A 17462-nucleotide genomic window follows, 5' to 3' on the forward strand; every position below is an offset into this window, starting at 1 on the left:
TTTGTTTTTTGTTGCTGATACTGCATGCTGTGCATACACTCACCTGTCTCAATCCTTTGAAACCTGGATCGACATTAGTTTTGTTGTGCTGCATTCAGATGTCTTTCACAAGTTTTTTGACCTTTTGAAACCTGAGCAGATTGGTTTGATTTCTCCGTAAAACATGAAGGGGGTGTCAGTAACCAACTTGGCAAGAAATGCCCCACAAATTGCAAGAAATTAGTGAAAGTTGACAAGAAATTTACTTGATTTTTTTTTTTTAAAGATGGGAAGATTATTAAAGAATTATCAAAAAAGGGGGGAAATGTCCAGAAAACTATATTTGTAATTACAATAACTTTAAATTTCTGATTATGTTCCTATGTTTTTAAGGACATTTTGTTTATTTGATTTTGCTTTTTTTGTGTGCTAATTTTCTTGTAACTTTTTTAGTTTTTTTTTTTTTTGTCTTTTCTTGTTGCTCATTGCCTTCTCCCCATGTTTTTGAAAGAAAATAAGCCAATTTGCTCAGGTTTCAAAGGGTTAAGCTTGCAGGTTAAGCTTGCAGGCTCAGTCTATTGCTGGTGGTCACAATGAGTTTCTGCTGAAATATTTCATCCCAAGCTTCACTTAAGGCTTGTAATGACTTGGTGTTTATTTATTTGTGTGTGTGTGTGTGTGTGTGTGTGTGTGTGTGTGTGTGTGTGTGTGTCTTTAAAGTTGGAGGGTGTTGCGGGTCCATGAATACCATGCTGACAGAACTGTTGATGAATTCCTTTTTCCTCAGCAGCACTCTGAGTTTGAGCTGCAGGGTTGGCTATTGATCAGTCTATCCGATCAGAGCTGATCAGATCACATCAGTGAATGAGAGGAGCAGCTGCTGCAGACAGCTGGAGAGTCGTATTGATGTTATTTACCTAACTTCTTTGAATTTGTTTCATTATTGCACAGTGAGTGTGCTTACTGTCCTTTGATATCACTTACAGTCGTGCCAGTTTCTCTCCTCTTCATCTCTATGTTCACACTGCAAACCTTAGTGCTACCTTTGGATTTCTTACCAGATCCACTTTTTTAATGTAGCTGTTCACATTACGGTTTAAAATGTGGCAAATACCAGACTCTTATATATACTGGTCATGGCCCTGATGTGGCCCGTATGCCCACATGGGCAAAAAGATGTCACAAAACGGACACGGGCAGTGGGTGAATTAGACATTACTTATGGTAATTCTTAATGCTCATGTGCAGTTTCAGATTGATTTAAACGCTGTAAAGGAATGAAAAAACAACGCCTTATATCTGTCATTCAAGCAGTGGCAGAATGGCGCCGTCTGAAGTCAACGTTATTTATCAAGTATTTTTATACCAAACAGGCACGGGCAGTGGGCGAATGAGACAAAAGGCTTTGTCAGTCTCTAGCTATGGCAAGTCTTAATGGCCATGTGCAATTTCAGATTGATTGGGCAGCCCATCGAGAAGAAAAATAGATGCAGACAGAGGGACACACGGACGCATGGAGTTTTTTCTTCATTTTATAGAACGATTTTGACCAGAGCAGTGTAAAAGTTGCTTTGAATTACCATACAGGTCTCATGGTTGCTCAGACTGAGGTCGCATTTAAAAAAAATCACATCTGAATCTGATTTAGAACTGCTACTAGAAAGTGGCCCACATCTGATTTGAAAAGATCAGATTCCATGCCATTTCTGCTGTATACATTGTCATTAAACGATCACATCTGTGTCACACGGGGGGGGAAATCAGATTCCGGCAACTTTGGCCCACAGTGTGAATGTAGTGCATGTGTCACTGAGGGCGTGCATTCACCCATCTATCCACAGACAGAGGAGCACAGGAGAGGAGAGGCCGGTGGAGTTATCATCGCTGGAGATGAGGGCAACTTGTTTCATTACATGCGAAAAGCACAACGGCGAGCAGGTTACATATGTTAAGTTTTCAGTCGAATAAAAAATAGAGAAGCCCACGAAATGTTTTGAAAAGTAATCTCCTCACATTTATTTCATTATCAAACAGAAACATACAACTGCACACCTTTTGAATTCAGTTTTTAGAGAGAATCATAACAAAACCACATAGTGGTTCTACACAGATGCCAGTGAAAGGCCAACATGAGGGAGCGGACAGAGAGAAGGAAAACTCTGAAAGCTCTGAGAAAAAGACGTCCACACAGAGAGACAGGTTGAGTAACAGCAGCCACACGCTCCTCCAGAACACTGTGTTCTATAGGAGCAACTACACCAGTGATGTAACGTGTGTGTTTAATACTGCTGAGTCAGGCTGGAGGAGCTAGACTTCCATTATCACTGAGCTGGAAAAGCCCCCATCACACACACACACACACACACACACACACACAGTTCTGACATCTGCTTTCTTCTCATGTTTTGGTGGCGTTGTGCGTCTTACAAGCTGAGCACAGTGAACAAGGAGCACAAACGGTGTCTAAGCCTGAACATCTGGAAGTCAGGATGAGCTTCTTCAAGATCAGTTTTAACTTTGAAGGAAACTGAGTAGCAAACTGAACTAACAGAATCAGTGTACAGCAAACATGACATGTTGGACACAACAAACAAAAGCTTTTATTTTGGAGCACTGACAGACGTGCGAAATGCTTTCACTTCAAAGGACATTGCTCTTTGAAGTGTAATGGACCAAACACAGGAGTGAAAATGATAATTCTGCAACCGAAACCATCACTGTTTAACAAATGTGCATTGTGCTTTGCTCAAGGGCACCTCGGTAGAGGTAATGAGAGCATTGCTCCCTAACTTTCTCCACACAGATTTATCCTGCAGGTCTGATAATCACACACCACTTCAGCTTAGTAAAGGACTACAGTTTCCATCAGGGCTCATCCCTAACAGACAATTATTTAAATCATCAGTCGAAAAAACTCCAAGTGTCGCTGAATTTCATTTTGCCAGATGAATCACTGGCCTTTTTTCTTGTTATTTGATTTTGCAGACTTTTACACAGAGTAACTCAAGATATAAACTGGACAAAGTGAGTCATACCATAAATAACAAGAGAAACAGGACTTGTTTCTGTTCTGCTCCGCCACTCTCTGCTCCAACAATGAATGCAATAAAGGCAGCGAGCCTCCTTTTGAACCAGACTGCTCCAACCTCCTGTAATCGCAGTAAAATATCAGTAACTATCAGTTGACTTTGAAAAGTCTAGTTTGGGTGCAGCTGTAACGCCTGTTCTTGTGCCATGGCATATTTTTTGAACTAGGTGACTTTCCTTAAAAATGACTTTGTGTTAAATTATGTTTACTTAAAAGGATGATTCCAGATTATTACATTATTTTGTAGATTTGGCCATGATTACTAGTAATACCATAAAACTTCAAATGTAAGCCTAGTCCCAATTAGACACCCAGTCTATCCATGTTTGTTTCCATTTTTTTTACCACTACAGTGCGATTCAGAGGGTGATGTAATTACACAGTCTGCAAACATCAAAGTTGATGTCATAGCCTAAGATGGCTAAAATCACACAGTCTGCAGGAGGCATGAGTCATTTCACAGAGGTTTTGACACTCACAAAAATGCATCCACTGATTTACAGACATCTCTCCTTCAGTGGAGGTCAATGGGAAAAAGTCTCTGTGTGGGCATCATGTGACAGACATGGACGTTGTTATTCCACTTTTGGCCATTGTGTTGTTGTCCATTGTTGTAGCTTTGCACACACATATTTATATTTTATATTTTACAGACTAGTTGTTACATTGCATTGTAGTGTAGGGCACAGTTTTATATTTAACACACTTTACACTCTCAGTACATTATCCATATTAGAATTCAAATATTCACAGATTAATACTAATTCTTTGACATTTACCCTCTTACATATTTACATACGCAGCATATTTATATACTTTATTTTTAATAATATGTAATGCACTAATTGTTTACTGTTAGTGTATTTCTGTTTCATATTTTATATTTTTCTATACTTGTGCTGGTACTTATTTCTACTTGCTATAATTCTCTGTGCTGGCATCAGAGCGACCATAATGAACCTCAATTTCCCCTCTGAGGATTAATATGGATTTCTGATTCTGACTCAGAAATACTTGAAAAAAAATGGAAAAAATTTAAAATTTGCTCCAAAGCCGGGCAATGTTCCGGGGGACTTTTTCTGATCGCTATACTCGTTTTAGTGGTGTCACATGATACAAATCTCAGTATGTTATCATAACTGATTGAAATGAAGGCCAATGCAATGAAGAAAACATTTAGGAGTATTTCCGAGACTTAATAAGCAGAAATGATCCATTTATTCAACTTAGTTTTACCCCGAATTACTTTTAATTCCACTCTTTACAGGGAGGGTGATGTTGCTATAAAAGCAGTCACCGTGGTAACTCCCCTCTCTGGGACAAAACATTTGGTACTAACACGGAAAAACTACTGAAATGATAAAAAGCTGGTGAGCCATCGACTCCAGAATCAACAGCCACTGGAACAAATCTCCTAAAGAATCTGAAGCACAGAGCGTTGCTGACTGTCAGGGTTTGTAGTTTATGTTTTTCCTACTTAGTGAATGTACAGTAGCACAAGCTGCTTCTGCTGTTTGTGTGTTTGTGCTGCGTCGCTGTAGTACAGCTAGCAGGTCATTTGGTGGGACTCCAGCTCCCACTGAGTGACCATCTGGACCACTGAGCTCCTGCATACACAGCCACTACAGTGAGTCATTACTGGAGAGCCAATCAGTGCAGGGCCAAGTGATGACGTCAGCGAGTTAAATAAATGAATATACTGGAATGAGAACCAGACAGTGCGTGAGGAGGTGAAGTGAAAATGTGCAAAGCCAAAACCACCTCCACACACTGATTAGTCCTAGTATTTAAATGATTTGCTTTGATGTGGGAATATGAACTTTTCTGAGACATTTGGACACTTTTAGCTATGAAACCTCTTCCAAGATTGGTACCAGTTGAACTGTGGTCCACTTCCTAAACTCTCAGTATTGCTTGTTTTGGATGGTGGAATTATGCACTCGAGTCTGTCTTTCACATTCCTATGAATGTAAAATCTCAAGAATGCTTTTACATTTGGCAACATCCACTTGGTCTCAAGGATGAGCTGATTAAATTTTGGTGGTCAAAATTTAAAATCACTGTAAAGTTGAATCCGTCTCATTCTTGGGAATGAGGCCTTGAAGGATTTTCATTAAAATTGGATGCAAACTTCCACTTGGACTTAGCCATAAATTGAATAGATTTTGGTGGTAAAAGGTTATTGTGACCTCACGAAACATGTTTTTGGCCACACACTTGGCTAATATAAATATATGATAAATATATGACATTTTATATCCAAAAGCTCAAAGATCAGCTCAACTGTACTACATAATGTTCTTCAAAAACACTATTCTGGCCATTATTCAGCGTCAAATCTCAGAGGGGAAGACATTTAGTCTGAATTGGTGACACTTATCTTGAAACTGTGCTATGAATCCTTTTTGCTTCCAGTTTGAAGATGTGTGTGAAGCATCCATGTTCTAGAGTTTCTAGTTTCTTTGAACCACGGCAAATACGGCTTAATAGCCTTATAGCGGTGTTGAAGCAACTGTAGTGTAGTTTGTTTTAGACTAGCATTAGCTTTTTACTTCTGGATTGAATTTAGGCTTCAAAAATCCTAAAAGTTGTGTTAATTTGCAAAGATTATCTTCCTGAGCAATCATGTAGGTATATTAAATGTTTGTTTACCACAGAGCCTATTTTCTTCAATGATCCAAAATCCAATGGACAAATGTCATGGCTTTTAAATGAGGGAACCAGGGTGATGTTAGCTTCCAGGTTAGCCTACAGATAAACATCATCCATGGGGCACTCTACACCATTTAGATTGTGTATTGCATTTTTAAATAATACCTAGTTTCAATCAATGCTCTGTTTTAAATGTCAGAGACAGCTGTGTAATATTATTCATCCAGACATAGACGTCATAAAAGTGTTATGAGTGCTTGATCTTTGGTTTGGATGTACACGACACACAAATCCACAGTCATGACAGCAGGCCAAACTACTACATCCTGAAACAGTCAGGATGATTGTTTCAGGTTGCCAGGACTAAATGTGTGTCACTCTGGGACATTCTGGGCCATGAGGACTGTCTCCCTACTCAGAGACACTTCTGTCTGCGATGAACAGTCTAATGAGTTTCTCTAAATGTCTGTGGTGCTGTCTTGTATTTCAGTGGATTTCACTTTCCTGTGCCTTCTGTTTACTTTTCCTCTTTGTCCTTTCCTCATAGTTTGGGAAATAACTAGTCTTTAGACTGACGTCCCCTGTCGAGACACTGCCATGTCTTGAGTCAAGTCAGCAGCAGCGATGCACAAGCTGCTGCTGGTTCTGTTGTATAATGCTGTCAGTAATTTGACCAATCATTAGACTCTTACAGACTTAGGATGTTTTTCTTTTAACAATTGTCATTTGTGCTTTTTTATTGATAGCTGTGGCACCCGCTGACAACCTGCAGCACCTGGAGGAGGAGGGGGAGGGGTCCAGTTCTGACGGCCAATAGCTAAATCTTGAAGCACTGACGTACCCAATAGGCTCAATCAAGACCGCTGTCCAGCCAACAGGACACCTCCAACCTGGTAAACCTTTTTTAATTTGGCAAAAAAAATTGAGATGCTAACCCTGTTTCTGTTTGTTAGTAACATTGATTGGAGAAATGACAATCTTCCACACAAAAAACCTATACCAAATAAAATTAATTAGAAAACCAAGACAGTGCATCAACAAATGAATCCTCTGGTAATAAATAGGCTATGATGAGGCCAACCGTTAACTGTTGCATAGAGTGCCCATCCAAATATGTAATTTCTTTTTAATTTAATCCATTTCCACAAACTGAAACCATTATCACCAGCACGCAAACAAATGTTAACCAGCAGAAAATATTCCCAGATACTAAGGAGGTCATGTGCATTACAGAGTTAATTAGACAGATAGTGAATATTGATACTTCATTTGAGATGCTTTTTTTACACACCATGAGACAACACAGTCCTCAGGTCTTCATAGTGACTCTGATGTTTGAGTGTTGCAAAAGAAAACTGAGAATGACAAAGTGTAGATGCTTCTCTTTAAAGCTTCCTCTCTGTTTTGTCCACTATTTGTCTCGTCTTCTGACTGTCTCTCTTTATTGCACTCTTTTTAAGATTCAATAAGAAGCCTACAGCCTGGTCTCACAGAAATGTCTAAAATGACCATGACCTCTTAACAACACATTATTACAAGTCTGTAGTGTTGATTACATTGCAAGTTCTTTATGCCCTGCGAACCAGAAAGTAATGTGTCAGAACTAGCCCATCTTTTACTTTTATCAGTTATCAGCACGACTTAAATCAGATTTATACTTGACTAAGAGGTGAAGCAGCCCTTTCGTAGATTCCTAGAGCATACATTTTCATTTATTATTATCACCAAGACACTTGGAAGGATTTGTTACACACAGATGCTTTAGTTCTATTTCTTACAGTAACTGTGCTCTCGTTTTACCATTTTTTACATTTATTTGGTTTTATTTTTTCTGAATTTTCATGAAGATGTACAAAGTTCCCTTACAGTGCTCCCTGGTGGATATTGTACTAAAAACCCTGTTTCTATATGGCCTCAAACATATCTGTGATCATTCTGAACTGACATTTCTGTTTTTTATCAGCTGACATGTCACATCACACCGATACTTATTATTGTGTGATAAATATGGATTGTGAGAATGGACCTGTTTCACAGCAGACAAGCAGAAAACAACAGGTGTAACTAATTACATCAATAATGGCTGCATTCCATTTGGTTGAGTCAGTTCCAGGGTCCTGCTGTTGTGTGAGCTGACTCATTGGAATGACTCACGAGCACACCTTCATTAATGTTATTAGTAACACCTGTGCTCTGGCTCTGTAACCAGAAAACTCGATTCATATGTTAAGAAACCACAGTCTTCCTCTTTACTGGTCAGGTTGTGATAACAACAGCATCTTGTTGAGGTTTGGTCATTGTACTTGGGAAGTTCAACCACTGAAAGGGAACAGTGAACTATGGTGAGTAGTGGTGAGAATATGGAGTGCACTGGTTCCTGCTGCTGGGAGTGTGGTTGCTTTCTCTGCTGCCTCTACTCAAAATGCTGCAAACACGAGACATAGAAAGAGCTAGAGGGTCTCTCTCTGTTTGTGTTTGTGTGTGTGTGTGTGTGTGTGTGTGTGTGTGTTTGCTATTGATTCCTGGCTGTAGGCCCAGTGGTGATACATGAGAGAGACCTAAAACAAGAGGAAAGAGGGGAGGTAGTAGTGAAGGGGGGAGACACTAAAATGAAATTGTACGCAGTCTGATGCTAACTTGTGGGTAAACCAGGTCATCACGTTAAATAATCCCGACTAATTACCACAAACCGTAACATTCACAGCAGCCCCATACATGCTCTAGGCTTGTAGGAGATTTCTTGTATTTGAGAATGTTTCTGGCATTTTAGGACATTTCTTAGATTTTAGGATGTTTCTAGGATTTTACGACTTTTCTTGGATTTTAGGATGTTTCAAGAATTTTAGGACATTTCTAGGATTTTTGGGTATTTCTGGGATTTTAGGACATTTCTGGGATTTTAAGATGTCTCTGGGATATTAGGAAATTCCATGGGTTTGGGGATGTGTCTAGGAATTTAGCACATTTGTAGTATTTTAGGACTTTTCTAGAATTTTAGTGGGGGGGGGTGGATCCTCATTATCACTTTTTTGAAGAACAAGCTCTCTTTTGATGCTGTTTTATGCACTCTGGCATATGTACACTGAAAGAACAGAAAAAAATCCCAGTGTGAGTCACTTTATTTTTATTGTGAACTAGAAAATGGTTGGGGGGCCACCTGGCACGTTATTGGGGGCCAGATTTGGCCCACGGGTCATATATTGAGTATCACTGGTGTAGAGACACACAGTGTGAGTCCTGCCTCAGCTATCCTACAGCCAGCATCTGATTCCTGGTAAACACAATAATAAGACAATGCAATTCATAAAGCCAGAAATGAACAACAGCCAAGTGTTTTCTGGGAAAGAATAGGCCTGCAGGCATCAGGACTAAAACCCACTCCGTCTCTCATGACTATCATGTGTTTAGAGAGAGAGTGTGTTAGCTGATTTTTAGCTTTGATTTCTGAAGCAAGAGAAATGCAGACTAATCACATAGACTAATGATATGCTCAGAATGAGTTAGATTCAGTATGGGAAGGTTACAGAGGGAAAGAAGGGAGAGAAATGTGTGTTTGATATTAGAAGTAGATAAAGATTTACTGTTGGTTCACCTTTTCTCTACTTTCTTTGTCTGATACTGTGTTCTGCAGGAAATGAGCAAGACACATGTTCCTAATCCAAATGAAATCAGTCCTTCAGTGTGTATATGTGTGCGTGTGTGTGTGTTTATCGGTGTTGTGTGCCTGTGGTAAACTAGAAACATATGGCTCTGTTCAGTACTGGGATCACAGAGTAATCACATACTACATCACATTTACAGATCCCTAAAAGGTCCAAATTTACCTTCGAACTGTAGATTGTTAATTTATTTAACACTCTGCACCATATGTGTTAGGCTTCAGAAACAACACACTGTGGTTAGGTGTGGGTGAAATTGGATTCAGAAAAAATATTAACAATACTGAAACTTTTTACAAATGCCCAAAAACGTTTTTTTGTAAAAAGGTAACAAAAATTAGGGGTTTATCTTGCAGATCACCTTCAATAAATCTTTAGGCTCATTTGGATTTCATACCTTAAAGGCCTGGTGTATAAGATAAAAAGGCATTTAGTGGCATCTAGTGGTGATGATCGCAGATCACAAGGCTCAACGTGATTTAGCCAAGCAGGACATGTTCCTGGATCAACATGCCACATTGTGATCCTGGACCAACATGCAATCAACCAACCACAGCCTTCTGACATCATCCGTTTCCTGCCACTTTGCTTTTTTTCAAAATTCCTTTTTGCTTCTTTTCAGTTTTCAAAATTGAAAATAGTTAAGTAAAATATAGTCCTCAGTAACACTTAACAAAATCCTTATGGGATGACAGCAGGTTTAGCAAGTTAGCTTGCTAACTGGGTAGGCTATGCTAACAAAGAAGCTTATCAATGGCCTAGAATATTAGTGAGTTAGCTTGATAACTAGGTATGCTATGCTTACGAGTGGGCTTGCCAGTACGCAAGAATATTTTTTACTAACATTAAAGAGTCAGGATAATATTGTTTAGTTGCAAAGACCAGCGATTAACACATTCTCCCTCCGTTTTTTATAGCCTAGCCTATTCAGAATATGTTTTTTGTTTTTTGTTTGTTTTTTTAAAAAAATTTTTTGCAAGATTGCAGTTTTAGTGTTGATCCAGGATCATTGCCATGTTGATCCTGGATAATTTGTTTATGTTGATGGAAACATGGCAGTGATAGTCCTGGATCAGCACAAGCAGTTCTGTTCAGGATCAAGATGGCGATAATAGTCCAAGATCAATATAAGCAAATTTCATAGGCTCAACATGATGGTCCTGGATTAACTCATACAAATAATCTCTGGTCAACATGATGTTGATGGTCCTGGATCAACATAAACAAGTTATCCAGCGTCAACATGGCAGTGATGGGCCGAGATAACCTTAAAAATAGAATAATATTCACTAACATTGAAGAGTTAGAATAATTTTTTTTTTTTTCAGTCAAGAAGACCTGCAATCAACAAGTTAGTTCCCTCCTTTTGCATTGTGTATTTAAAAATATCAAATTATTAAGGTTCAACATGGAAGTGATAGGCCTAAAGAATTGATCCAAGATCAAAACTAGCACTGCAATGTTACAAAAAGCAAAGAAACAATGTTTTTAGTAGGCTATAAAAAAGGAGGGAAATGTGTTAATTCCTGGTCTTTGCAGCTGAACAATAATATTATCCTTTCTCTTTAATGATAGTGAACAATAGTTTAGGCTAGTAGTTAGCATAAGCATTTTATTCCGTGATGCCGAGGATATTGTTTAATTTTACTAACTGCAATCTGGAAAACCTAGTTTAGCTATGAAGAGGCACAAATGAATTTTGAAAGAAGCCCTGTAGCAGCACATCAATGATGTCAGAGGGCTGTGATTGGTTGATTGTGATGATGGTCCAGGACTGCAATGGGGGATGCTGATCCAGGTACCTGTCCTACTCGGCAAAAGGATGTTGTGCAGATTGCAACCAGGTGAAACTTGTCCTGGTTTGAACTCTGTCAGTGTCTGTTTTTCAGGAGGTTTTTACCCTGAGCTGAATTATCCATAGAAGTCTCTTTCTGTCCAAAACAATGCAGCTGATTCAAACTATTAAATACACTCAAAATCCTCTAACGACGATGGCTGCCAAGAAAACATGAATGTCCACTAAAGCCAGGGTTTGGTTTGTCCACTCTGGGCTACTGTAGAAACATGAAAGCTTAAATACAAGTATGAATCTGAGAATGAGCGTAAGGTCCTCTCCAACAATCAGCTTTGCAAGATGAAGGGGAGGCATTTTGTGAGTAAATACATAAAAAGTTGTGGCTGATGCTGACACTCCCTGTTATTAACATTGCAGCTGAGAGGCTGAACTCCTCTGCTGCAGACTGAATGCTAGTAACAAAACACAACAACACTTTTCCCCCTTTACTGCAGAACACACACCAACCATCCAGCCACTTATATCAGTCAGTTAATGACACTTTGCTTTCATTTTTCTCATGCAGACAGAAGACTGCAGCACACTCTCAAATCAATGCAGTTCACTTTGAAGGGTTGACAATTCAATGCCTCAGCATATTATGCAAATGCTGCTTTTTCCCAGGTTGCTTCAGAGGATTTATAATCCTAGAGAGGCGTGTGTGTGTGTGTGTGTGTGTGTGTGTGTGTGTGTGTGTGTGTGTGTGTGTGTGTGTTGCGTGGATGCATGCATATGTGAGCCATCTCTGCAGGGGATGGATTTGGATGGCAGATTAGATTTTAATCAGTCCCTCTCACACACACAGACACACACCATTTTAAGAAAATAGATGATACACACAAGCAGACCACCAGACGCTTTCATATTCATAATTAATATTCAATCCAATATCAGCGGCTTCATATTCCCAGATTTAAAAAGACATAATCCACATGCTGCGTGTGTGTGTGTGTGTGTGTGCGTGCCTGCGTGCCTGCGTGCCTGCAAACAGAAGTTGTATCAGATTATAGGAGGCTGTTGAAATAGGATGGAGAATCTACTGTGTTCCATTTCTTATTTTACATTCATTGCTTAAATAATATTGTGCACAAAATGTATTGATACTGTTAAATAAACTCTCAAAGGGAAACAGGACATCCCTGTTTACTAACAGGGCATGTAGGGGTTGGCAATATATCAAAAATACTTGATGTATTGTGGCTTGTTCCTCGTGGGATATATAAAATAACTCTATCACAAGTATCTAGCATAGATTGTCAAGGCGTTCATATAAGCCACCAGCATTCTGCTTTTTCAGTCATTAAGTTAAACTGTTACCACAGCACCGTAACAGTCTAACTTAATGAGTGGTAATGTGAGCAGGTGAGGTGTGTGTATGTATCTGCACTGATATATAAAGACAATAAAGGTTTTACAGTAGTGACACAGATAATGGCTGAGTTGTTGGAGGTCAGTGGGAACCTTGGGAACATAACTGGCATGCAAAGGTCCAATTATTAGAGCCTTTTAGTTGTGAGTGGATGACTCCAAACTGCACTGCTCCAACACTGACGACATCTTCCAACACATTAACCCACACATTCAACTTCTGTTCTACACACATTATTTCATAGGAAGACTTACAGGAGCATATAATTACTTTTTGTTTATTCAGTTAGAGTTACTGTAGATCAATGCACAGTTTGGTCATATCTGCTGTCCAAATAATCCAATCAACTTTGAGTGGATTTTTGTTGCCTGCAGGTAAACAGGTCATGTGGAGAGTGAAAGGACAACACATTGGCTGACATGCAATCTTGGAACCTATCGGCTATCTTCTGACATCAATTTAGCTTTTTACTAGCTTTTTTTCTATTTTTTTTTATCTGCACGTTATTTGGCTGCTTAGCATTGAATATCTCTACAATACAATGCATAGGCATCTAGGATACAACTTCATAGGGTGTTATTTCTTCACACTCTGTTGATAGGGTTAGATCATTTTTTGAATGTTTTCAACAAAGACTGTATATAAAGATGGACGACGCGTCCCCACCTTCCCCCGGCTATGCTAAAGTGAGGCTAAAATATCCAAGATACGGATGCTTCCATCTTGTGCTAGTGAGAGCCGGACTCTGCACAGTAGCAATATCAGCAGTAGGGGAGTTTGTGCCAAAACACCCATCAAAACCAGTTGCGAGTAGCTCCATTGTATACGAACCCATGGATTGGCTTTCACAGCTGTCAATCATGGCCAAAAATCCCCTTTTTGTAGAATTGAATAACTCATTAACACTAAACTAATCATGAAAACAAACACTTGAACAAACATCAGGGTGATGAGAACTACCTTCAGTGACAGAAACCATCTTTGGGAAGAATGTATTTGGCATGTTCTTTTAGTTTTTTTTGGCCTAAGTCCATTCACTAACATGGAAGGGAGGGCTTAATGACCTATACTGCAGACAAACACCAGGGGGCGATCCACTTTGAAATGTTAAACTGTGGAGAAGCTGTCATGTTGTCCATCTTTATATACAGTCTGTGGTTTTAATCTAAAATTATGTCCAGATCTTACAAAATACACCTTAACTGTACAAGAAGAAACTGAAGTATATAAATAAAAGATTCCTTACTCTCCATATTGACATACTTGTAACTATATACTTATACAACATAATAAAATTCCTGAAATTCAGTTATGGCTTTTGGTTTTTCTATGCCACCCCAAGATTTTCAGTGGCTGCACCCTCAGTGTCCAACTTGGTGTCCTCTCTTATTGAGACCACCACTGGGTGCCCTTGAGCAAAGCACTGAAGCCCCAACTGCTGCTTAGAGACCACAGAGTGACTGAGTGGGCAGCTCCAGTGGGAACATGAGCTCTTTGTGGAAAACAGCCTGGTGTTCTGTCATTTATCCTTCACGACTAAACATTTAAATGAAAACTTTCATATTTCTGTTTGTCATCAGAACTGATTTCAACTATTCATTAAGCACCTGGTACTTTACACAGTCAGCTTTCTTAAACAGAGCTAGTAAGTGCAAGTAGACTGTGTGCATGTGTTTGTGTGTGTGTGTGTGCTTGCGCGCGCGCGTGTGTGCGTGCGTGTGCGTATGTCCGGTATGTTTGTCCTAGCTATTCCTGCTATTGTTGCTATGTGCGTGATGTCACAGTCTAACTCGAACCCCATTGGCTGTCTCTGTCTCTCTCCTGTTTTTGCCTCTTTCAGATCGCGTGGCGAGCTGAGGGAAGAGCTGAAGCCATCGTGGAGAGGCAGCAGGGCTTTCCTTTCCCACTATCCTCTGCTTTTTCTTTTGGCCCTGTGGAAGCACTCATCCACACCACTGCACAGAAACACATTCATCACTCTTTTTTCTCCTTTCCATTCTGTCACTGCACTCGTTCACTCTCTTTCTATCCATCTATCTTGATGAAGAGATCAGTAGACGTCTCAGTGAACACCAGTATAATCAGTGGTTTCAGTAGTGGAGCTGCTGACAGAGATCTTTCTACTAAGGCAATGCAGTAGTATATTTAAATCCAGTGCTTTTGCAGCCCCCCCAGCCCAGAGTCTGGCTCACAGGGTCCCACAGGTGATGAGGAGGGCCAGGGGCTTCATCTCTTTCTAGACTTTCTCCTCTCCACCTTGTGTCTTCATGTTTTGGGGGTCCTCCGGTGCCCCCGCCCTCTGTCGACCCCCCCGCACCCGCTGCCACCACGGCCGGCCACCCCAGTCGCCTTGTTGCCATGCCGACAGAGACTCTGGCTCCAGCCCTGCCAGATAGCAAGGCCGCTGGCCCGGCTTCGGCCTTTGGCTCTGCCGTACCCCTCCGCATCCTCAATAAGGGCCCTGAATACTTCAGGAGACAGGTACTGTACAACATTACACTGCGGAATCAGCTAAGCGTGTGTGTGTGTGTGTGTGTGTGTGTGCGTATATATTCTACAATTCTACAATTTCATTTAGCAGACGCTTTTATCCAAAGCGACGTACAACATAAGCAAGAATTTAGACTTAAGGAAAAAACCCTTAGTAAGTGCAAAAAGTGCTTCAGGTGTGATTGGTCACAGGTATTGCCATCTAGTGGCAGAAGAAGTGCCGCACACACACACCCCCCACCCCCTTTTTTTTTTTTTTGGAAACCAAAGTAATAACCAGTAGCGATCTCAGCATCTGAGATTCAGCAATCTCAGTATCACTACTTACGATGACAGTCAACATACAACATCACACAACTTTGTCAGTGCTAGATAATCATTAGGTGCTGGGTTTTGGACCATCTGACTTACTCTACCCCAAAGGGCAAAGAGGAGAAGAGTCAGGTTAAGTGCCTAGGTGTTCTCGGAAAAATTGAGTTTTCAATTGTCTCTTAAAAGTAGAAAGGGACTCAGCAGAACGCACAGAGTTTAGAAGTTTGTTCCACCATTTGGGAACAACAGAAGAGAAGAGTCTGGCTAGAGATTTAGAGCCGTGCTGGGCTGGAAGCACCAGGCGTCTTTCGCATGCAGAGCGTAGTGGGCGAGAAGGAGAGTAGACCTGGATCAGGGATTCCAGGTAGGCTGGAGCAGTTCTTGTGATTGTTTTGTAAGCCAAGAGAAGTGCTTTGAATTTGATTCTGGCTGCCACTGGAAGCCAGTGAAGAGAAATTAGCAGCGGGGTGACATGTGCTCTTTTGGGCTGGTTGAAGGGAGATATATATAGGGAGAGACGAGCAGACACACAGGCACACACAGAGACATACAAGCAGACAGAGACAGAGCTCTCCATGTGATTAAATCACTTGCTGACTGGTATGGAGAAATGCGCGTCTGGTGTGAACTGCCAGGTGACTGTTGATGGTCGGCTGCACCACAGTAAACATATCGGGGCTCTTTTTTCTTATGTTGTGTTCTCCCAGATATTTTCAATGTCATGGCTGAATACTTAGCAGATTTTGACAATGTGGAAAAATTTTGAGTGATTGAGAGTTGGTTACACAACAATTAACATATTTTTCTTCATGTGTGTCTCAGGTGGAGCCTAACCCAAAGCGCCTCAGTGCTGTTGAGAGACTAGAAGCTGACAAGGCCAAGTATGTCAAGAGCCAGGAGGTCATCAACGCCAAGCAGGAGCCAATCAAACCACCCATTCTGGCAAAGCCTCCCGTCGGTCACGCCCTCCTGTCTAAGAGAGGCTCAGGGATTGGTGGAGGAGGAAATGGAGGCGGGATACCATTCAAAGCGTCCAATAACAATGCCAAGTCAGACACATGTGCAACAAGCAGCGGCAGCAGCAAACGGGAGAATTTAAATCTGGAGATCCTTAAAAACCTGCTGAACTCATCGTCCTCTTCAGGAGCTGGGTCCGAGGGACTAGGAGGCGGGGCTAAGAGTGCTGTGTTGATGAGGTCATCAGGTGGAATGCCCAGGAGTTGGACGCCATCAGGGTAAGTTACTGCTTTAATATTTAAGCAATGTGAGCTGTTTTTATGTTCAAACACATTTACTGAAAGTAGGTCACCTTGACTGAAATGTCCTTTATTTTCCCTGATACAAAGACTGTTGGGATAATTGAACATGACGGCATTATTTGCTCATTGTATATCATATGCCCTGTCATGGTAATAACACGCTGGTGGTGTTAGCCCTTTGAAACCTGAATTCAGAACTTCCTCCTCTTATAAATAAAGTACAGTCCCACAACACTGGCACAGAAGCTAAGCGATGTCCTGCTGTGAGCGCAGCTGCAGCAAAACATGTTTTAATCACCTAAAAAAATCACTATCAGTTAAGTGTTCATCATATTGTAATATTGTCTCCTCTTTACCTTCCACAACAGCTGATGGAGGCAGTTGAAGAGCAGCAGCTCAGCTGTTCACTGGAGTAAAATGAGTAAATGTTTTTCTCAGTGGAGTCTGGTGTTTTTGATGTAATGGCTTGTAATCCATGTCAATTAGGGCTATTTTATGGCAAGGTAAAGCCCTGAAAATATTCTAAATATAGCGTACACTTAAACTGACATCGACTTTTTTGGCGGCTTAAAACAAATCAATGAAAGCAAAGTTATTATAAGCCACGTTTCCACTAATTTCCCTCATCATCCTCTGCCGCTCTTCCTTAGTCGATGGGAGGGTCTAATGGCAGAGGGTTGTCGTATGCTGTAAAGATCTCTGAGGCAAACTGTGTTTTGTGAAAATGGGCTTTATAAATAAAATTGACTTGACTTGACTTGTATACTGGGACAAGGACAGTAGTCCAATTAATTGGCCTAATTGAGGTATAACTGTAGTT

At 40.5% G+C, this 17462-nt stretch overlaps 1 protein-coding gene across 3 annotated transcripts in view; it reads left to right on the forward strand.

Moving 5' to 3' along the window:
* The window catches only part of fam110b (family with sequence similarity 110 member B), a 52533-nt gene that overhangs the window by 32537 nt on the left and 2534 nt on the right, over positions 1–17462 (forward strand). For 2 of the 3 annotated variants that reach the window (XM_042497701.1, XM_042497702.1), the window contains exons 2-4: positions 6466–6612; positions 14422–15062; positions 16206–16618. In XM_042497701.1, the coding sequence (XP_042353635.1) occupies positions 14940–15062; positions 16206–16618 (536 nt within the window). In that variant the 5' untranslated portion in view covers positions 6466–6612; positions 14422–14939. Of the gene's footprint in view, positions 1–6465; positions 6613–14267; positions 15063–16205; positions 16619–17462 lie in introns of those variants that run through there. The other variant, XM_042497703.1, reaches the window with a different exon arrangement.

The sequence above is a fragment of the Plectropomus leopardus genome, chromosome 12, assembly GCF_008729295.1.
Source record: "Plectropomus leopardus isolate mb chromosome 12, YSFRI_Pleo_2.0, whole genome shotgun sequence".
Lineage (NCBI taxonomy): Eukaryota > Metazoa > Chordata > Actinopteri > Perciformes > Serranidae > Plectropomus > Plectropomus leopardus.